The sequence below is a fragment of the Lotus japonicus genome, chromosome 5 (assembly GCF_012489685.1).
Source record: "Lotus japonicus ecotype B-129 chromosome 5, LjGifu_v1.2".
Taxonomy (NCBI): domain Eukaryota; kingdom Viridiplantae; phylum Streptophyta; class Magnoliopsida; order Fabales; family Fabaceae; genus Lotus; species Lotus japonicus.
In genome coordinates this window covers 20,174,073-20,181,312 of record NC_080045.1, presented here as the reverse complement: position 1 = coordinate 20,181,312, position 7,240 = coordinate 20,174,073, and the positions used below count along the sequence as shown (strand labels likewise).

The 7,240-nt window shown below is 33.2% G+C and overlaps 1 protein-coding gene across 1 annotated transcript; it reads left to right on the top strand.

Annotated features, from left to right (window-relative positions):
* The first annotated feature begins 924 nt into the window (after positions 1 to 924).
* LOC130718522 (nuclear transcription factor Y subunit A-10-like) lies at positions 925 to 5,096 on the top strand. The gene is made up of 8 exons (XM_057569121.1): positions 925 to 1,030; positions 1,219 to 1,267; positions 1,490 to 1,536; positions 1,844 to 2,172; positions 2,983 to 3,098; positions 3,192 to 3,260; positions 3,399 to 3,539; positions 4,231 to 5,096. The coding sequence occupies exons 4-8, from the start codon at positions 1,920 to 1,922 to the stop codon at positions 4,648 to 4,650; spliced, it is 999 nt and encodes a 332-aa protein (XP_057425104.1). The 5' UTR covers positions 925 to 1,030; positions 1,219 to 1,267; positions 1,490 to 1,536; positions 1,844 to 1,919; the 3' UTR covers positions 4,651 to 5,096.
* Positions 5,097 to 7,240: the final 2,144 nt, after the last annotated feature.

Below are 7,240 nucleotides of genomic sequence, written 5' to 3'. Positions count from 1 at the left end.
CCCTTTTTCTGTTTCCTTTCCTGTCTCTTTAATAAAACATGACCTTAAAAAAAAATCAATAATTAGAAGAGAAAATGCTAGTTTTTAAAAAGAGAACCTTTATTTTTTTAAATATTGTATTTACGAAGAAAACTGAAAAAGAACAGATGATTTCAGTTAGATTGCTTGGCCCCCTTCTTATCTGGACAGGCATTTTCCTGTAGCTTCCATATTTAGCTTGAGAAACTTTAAATAATCAAAAGGGAGAAAGTAAAAAAATGGAAAAAAAAAGTATGGTTAATCACAGGAAAAATGCTGTTCATGACTAATTTAATCGGAATCTACTTTTCACCTAATAAAATACGTAATTATGAGCTTGTCTAATTATCCTAGTAAATATAAGGCAATCACTTAGGGTTAATATAAAAAAAAAACTTAGAATTAATCAGTCTTATAATATTTTAACATATATCATAAGCTGAAATTTTCTAAAACACATTAAAAATATTTGTGAACCACCTGATCTGGAGTAACTTTTGCTTATATCTATTTCGAGTAATGTTACTTGTTATGTTATTTCGAGTGAATTATCAACTTGGTTCCTAAAAGATTTTTCCGCTAGCAAGTTAACCTTTGAAAAATTGAAATACATTCGAAAATTCTGAATGAGTAAAACGTCAATCAAGTTAATGTGTAGTTGACCAAATCTGAGCGTAGAGACTAACTTGACCGACTTTTTATACTACACATTAAGTATTTATGAGTATATTTTCTTTTTCTAGTGATAAAAACTTTTATACTCATACATCAATTTCACCATTCACTCTATTTTGTCCGTATTCTTAAAACAATGTATTATTAATTATTCAAAAAATTAGTGACAAATGTTGAATCACTAAATGGTGTAGAGTATGGAAGGAAGAGCATTGAGTTAGAGTGAGTTTACAAATAAAAAATAGAATAACATAGTACTAAAAGGATGGTTGAGTTCCATATGATCAATGAATGCCAAAGTTCATTGGTGGTTTTGGCTCCAACTTCCATTACGCTTGTACGCTAATTCCTTTCTTCTCCCTATTCCACACTCTCTTTGTTTGTTGTTTTTTGACAATAACTCTCTTTGTTTGTTGATTCCTCTGTTTGTGTGTATAAGTGTGTGGATTTGTGCATTTCCTTCATATTTTAGTACCGACATGACTCCAGCCTAATGGGGATTTATCTTCTTCTTCTTCTTTGTAGAAACCGATGCTGCTATTCATTCCCGTGCTTTTACCACTCACTCTGACAAGTGAGTCCTCTTCTCCCTTTCTTTAGTTCTGTTTCTTCTTTTTCTCTTCTCCCTTTCATGCTCCATTTTAGGAGCATTATAAAGTTCAAGTCCTTATGGCTAGGACTTTCTGTAATAACCACTTTAACTTGTTTTTCTTGAGTTTTTAGTGATAAGTTATGTAAATTCAAGCTTTGTATTGATGATTTTCTGTTTTTTTATCTTTTATGCTTTAATTTTCAGCTAGTCTCTCTTGATGTTCATGCTGAAGACTGGATAAAAGTCTTGAGGTAGAGCCATGGTTATCAGCGATCTTCATAACTATGAATTAAACATTTTTTAATGCTATTAGACAACCAGACAGTGCAGCCACCCAACGGACAGCCACCCAACAGACACCCCTATTTTTCTTTTTACATCTCTTCTTATCACATCATCATATATTACATCCATTATTTTCTCTTTTTCATCATTTCTCATTCTGGATGTCTGTTGAATAACTGCATGCAATGTATCTACGAATTATTTTCTTTTTAACCGAGTCTTATTATTTTTTACTTCTGTTGGTAACTAACTACTTTTCAATGTTTGCTACAGGAAGCAGTTTAGTTTTTTAACTTGGTGTAACAATTAGTCCTTTGTTTTGGAGCATTTTGGAGCCTAATCCCTAGACATGGCGATGCAAACTGTTTATCTGAAAGAACATGAAGGAATGGGCCACAGTTCTGTTGGACAGTTGTCATCTGTGACTTCAGCACCATGGTGGGGGTCTCAATCAGTTTATGGAGACTCTTGTGGTCAGATCAAACCCTTTTCATTGGAGTTTTCCAACTACGTGGACCACTTTGCTGCCAATAAGAACTCAGTACGAGGAGCTGAGCAATTGTTTGATAAAGGACTTACAACCCAGTTTACTATCTTTTCAGGTACTTAAATGTAATGTAATTTTCGGTGGATGTCTCTGTTAGAGTTCCATAGCTATCTACTCTTGTTTATGCCAGAGTTTTTGAAATAGTTGTGATTGTACATTATTGATTGATATCTCAAATACTACCTTTTTATTAGGCTTCACCGTGAGGGGGTGTGTTAAGGTCTCACATTGACTAGAGATAACCAAAATAGTCCTTATATATGGTAGAGAAAACCTAGCTATTCAGCTTCCTTTTTGCGGTAGAGTTAGGCCTAAATCATCCTTCTGCTATAATTTTTTAGAGATTCATATCATCTGAGGGGATCAGGATCATTTTTAAATTGTGTTTATTTCTCTTTATATTTATGAAGATCGAAATATACACAAAGTTTCATATAACACTGTCATTGTCATTTGACATGAGATCCGAGATGATCTTAGTCCTATCTGATATGACTTACAATAATGAAATATGTAAATGATACAATTTGCCTACTATAAATTCTAGGTTGTGGGAGACAGCAAATTAAAAAATTATCATTGTGTAAGTTAAGTTCAATTATGGATCCCCTCCAATCTCTTGTACATATAATCAGTAATTGTCATGAAGTTATGTATTCTGCCATAACAACAAAAGAACAAAGAGGGTTTAGGCAGATAAACTAACTAGCTACCTCAAAAAAAAAACTTGAAAATGATCTCTTATGATGATTATTCTGCTGCATCAAACAAAAGATCTTTTATCAATTTTTTTGAAGTGAGAAACTTTGCTACATTGGATACTAGAACTTTCCACCCTCTGACCATTCTGACATTTCCTCTTCAGATGATTGTAAAATGTCAGGTGAAGCACAAAACCTTGAGGCAACCTTATCACTGCAGCCATCAGTCACCGTTGCTGAGCCGCGTAACCGTTTCGAGCTCGGGTTCAATCAGCCTATGGTAAAGCTTCTCACACAACAATCTCTTTGATGTTTTAGTATTTTATTTCTGCTGCACATTAATTCATTATGCTTGGTGCCCTTTCCTTGCTAGATCTGTGCAAAATATCCTTACATGGATCAATTTTACGGGCTCTTCTCAGCTTATGGACCTCAAATTCCGGTTTGTTTTTACCTCAACCATTTTCTCAGTCTATGTAAATCATAGTGTATCAATATGCCTAAAGTGAATTTGTTTTTCTGCTGTAAATTATTCCCTGTGTTTATGAACTCATTTATGTATCCATGTTTAATAAATTAGGGACGTATGATGCTTCCACTTAACTTGTCAACTGACGATGGACCGATTTACGTGAATGCTAAGCAGTACCATGGCATTATCAGACGCAGGCAATCACGTGCAAAAGCTGTGCAAGAAAATAAATTGATCAAACGTAGCAAGGTATGAACCCTCATACAGGTTTCTCAAACATTTTGCCATGATAAATAATAAGTATAGTGTAACCTTGAAACAATGTAGTTGTAATAGAATGTTTTGACCAAACTTATGTGGAAAGTGTTACACTATCATTGTCAGGCTTCATAGTCATGATTGCTTCTAAAAACATGACAAGAGACACTGGAGGAAGAGCACTTTGTGCATTCCATAGCAATTCACTTTTATTCTTTTGGACAGAAATCCTGTGTCCCGGTTCGGAGTACCCCTCCCTGTTCCACCTATCACATTGCACCCTGTTAATTAAAAAAAATGAGTATGAGTAGTTTTAAAATGATATGGAATATTGCAATTGGTGGGACAGGAAATGAGACATCAAATAGGGACTAATGATCTTAAATTCTTAATCTATTCTTGTGTTGTGTCAAATAGAAATGATATGAGGATAAGATATGAGACAGGTAAGTTGGAATTAAAAAGGCAACTTATGTTCAAGTCTCCAAGATCAAGTATTGAACTTTTATTACAACCAAAGATTGTGCTGAAAAACATCAACATGCTACTCCTTTATTCAGTTAAAAGAAAAATTACTTACATTTACCCCCCTGATGACAATGTTTGACTACTTTTGAAATAGTATTTTTTTTTTCCATTTGCCCCTTTTACACCTATTGAAGTTTTGGTGTTTGTTATGCAGCCATATATGCACGAATCGCGCCATCTACATGCAATGCGCCGGCCAAGGGGATGTGGTGGTCGGTTCTTGAACACAAGAAACTCTTCTGATGGAAATGGTAAAAGTGGAAGTGAACTGCATAAGAAAACTGGTGGCCTTGGCCGACATATGCAGTCCAGTGCCTCTCAGAGTTCTGAAGTCTTGCAATCTGAAGTTGGAACTTTAAACTCATCAAAGGAGACAAATGGAAGCAGTCCAAACATCTCAGGGTCAGAGGTGACCAGCATGTATTCACTGGGGGGTCTTGACAGCTTCGCTGTCAATCATCTTGGATCTGCCATCCACCACTCTCTGGCGGACATGATCGATGGTGGGCATGGTATCATTATGCCCACAAAATGGGTTGGAGCAGCAGGAAGCTGCTTCAACCTTAAAGTCTGATCGGAAAGGACACAAGTGGGATTGATGCAAATTGGTGAAATATGTTTGCATCAAACCCGTCCTTTCTTCGACTTGATGGAGAAGTTCTGTTGCAGTTTCATGTGTTTACTGTGACAAGTTCAGTTCTACATCTCGTTTGAAGGCAACTCATTCTTGGCTATGGTGCTTAGGAAATCCATCCTTGGCTCTCATTATATGTTATAGTACTGTCCTTTTCTTTCTGCAAAGCCCTGCCAGTGGCATTGGTGGACATTGTATTGGCTTGATATCCTGATTTAGTAGACTATGATGTGTCTGTCTGTGTTAGAATAAAAGCATGACTAGCTACATGTGTGTGTTTTTAATCATGTCTAAGTGTGGTCTTTTGTTCTGTACTTCTGTATTTCTGACTTTGTGGAGCAATGTAACATAGAACTTTGTTATAATAAAACATTAATCTCCTCACAGATGCGAAATTTCTTTCTTACTCTTTTGAAGGAAAAACAAGATAGAAAGACTCAAGACATTCAAAAAAAAACTCACTTGTTTTGGAATTCATGGCTTCATAGAAAATGGACTAGTACATGGGTATTTTTAGATGCATAAGAAATCTCTCGGTACTATGGACATACTTGGAAACAACACAACTTTTGGAAAATATAAGATAGTAAATATGAGATACATGTCTTGGAAAAATACTTGAATCTTTTTTTTTTTTGCAGGAGGAAAAATACTTGAATCTGAAAATACTATAAATTAAAAAAATAGTACTATAAATCAAGTTAAATTAAATGCTCAACTTAACTCCACTAATATAAATGCTTCACTAAAAATCCATTTTGTTTAAAATTTAAATCCCCTCACATGCAGCTTTAGCTAAACGATCAAACTTCAACCCTTTTGGTGAAAATATCAGCTACTTGACTATCACTTCTCATAAGAATGATCAATCACTTTGTTCTCATCACACTCCTTATGAAATGAAACTTCGTATCTATGTGCTTACTTTGATCAGGGAACATAAGAGAGCAACATTTGTTCTCATATCACACTCCTTATGTGATTACTTAATTTAAAATAATTTCAAATTAACTTAACGACTTTTCATATTATTAAAAAATAATTAAAATTTTAAAATTTCTTCAATGCTAAGTATTAAATTTGAGTAATATTTATTATTTACGTAAAGAGAATTCTAATGCTATGTCTCTCCCAACAAATGAATTTCGCGATAAAAATTAAAAAAAAATGTTATGACAACTTATTTGATGATATTAAAAACTTATTATTTAATTAAAAATATTTCAAATTAGTTTAATGATATTTCATATTATTAAATAAATAAATAAATTATTAATTTTAAAAAATTACTTCAATTCTTATATGAAATATTTAGTATTAAATTTTAGTAATATTAATTATTAATTATTCACACAAGAGAATTCTAATACTCTCTATGATCCTATATAGAAGTCACTTTTACCTAATTCTCTTATATTAAGAAAAGCTGTTACAAGCAATAAATTTGTAAAACAATGTATCAACTTTCCTAGATTATCTTTATTTGATTTTTTACGAATTTATCTCTCCAAGTTACTCCTAGATTATCTTTAATTGATGGATTAGTATTTAAAAACTTCATTCTCTCTTTCATATTAAATATGAGGATAATTTTGAAAAAAAAAATATTTAATGCACCACTAATATTGTAAAATGAATTATATTTATGAACATTTTTTTTTCATAAAATGGGCTTATATATATGAACGAAGAGAGTATTATTGATTGAAATGTCTTAACAAAAATATTTAATACATTGGAGAATAGATGCAGCCAGATTTAAGGGATTAGAATTAAAGCTGGTAAGAGAAGTAGGATGCAGCCAGACTGCAGAATATATAAATTAACTGGAATAATAAAAACGCAGTTAATCCCCTAAACTAACTGCAGAATATATATATATATATATATATATATATAGGCTTAATTACAGTTTTGGCCCCTGATCTAATACGATTGTGCAAAAACAGTCCCACATTTTTAAAACGAGCGGTCAAAGTCCCTAACGTTTGTGTTGTGAGCTAAATTGATCCTTTCGTCTAATTCCGTTAGTTGACTAACAGATTTCACTTAATGTGTCACTTTTTTTATTTTTTTATTTCTTATGTGTCATCTATTATACCACATAATCATTAATTATTACTTTTAAAAAGATTAATATGTCATCCATCATCTTCTTCCCTCTCACCACCACCACCACAGCAGCACCGTCATCACTCCGTTCTCAACCACACTTTTTCTTCTTCTTAAAGCCCCTTTTAACAAAACTTGTTTCCATCTTCTTTGCACCTCCTCTCCACAACCCACCTCTTTGAACAACTATCATCATAAAAAACTGGAAACAAAACTAAAACAGAGCCACCACCACACCAAAATTCAAGATCCTTCTTCCACTTGGATTCCACCACCACACCAACCTTCAACCTCGACACAATATCATAAGTAAGAAACAGATAAAGTCCGGTATATGGACACAGATGAACAGACAAATATCCATATAGTAGGCATATTTTTTAAACGGAAAAATTCATATCATAGCTAGATTAATACA

Coding starts and splice junctions, on each gene's coding strand:
- LOC130718522 (XM_057569121.1), top strand. CDS start 1,920: ATGGCGATGCAAACTGTTTATCTGAAAGAACATGAAGGAATGGGCCAC. Junction 2,173..2,982: donor CCAGTTTACTATCTTTTCAG/GTACTTAAATGT, acceptor TTTCCTCTTCAG/ATGATTGTAAAATGTCAGGT. Junction 3,099..3,191: donor TCGGGTTCAATCAGCCTATG/GTAAAGCTTCTC, acceptor TTTCCTTGCTAG/ATCTGTGCAAAATATCCTTA.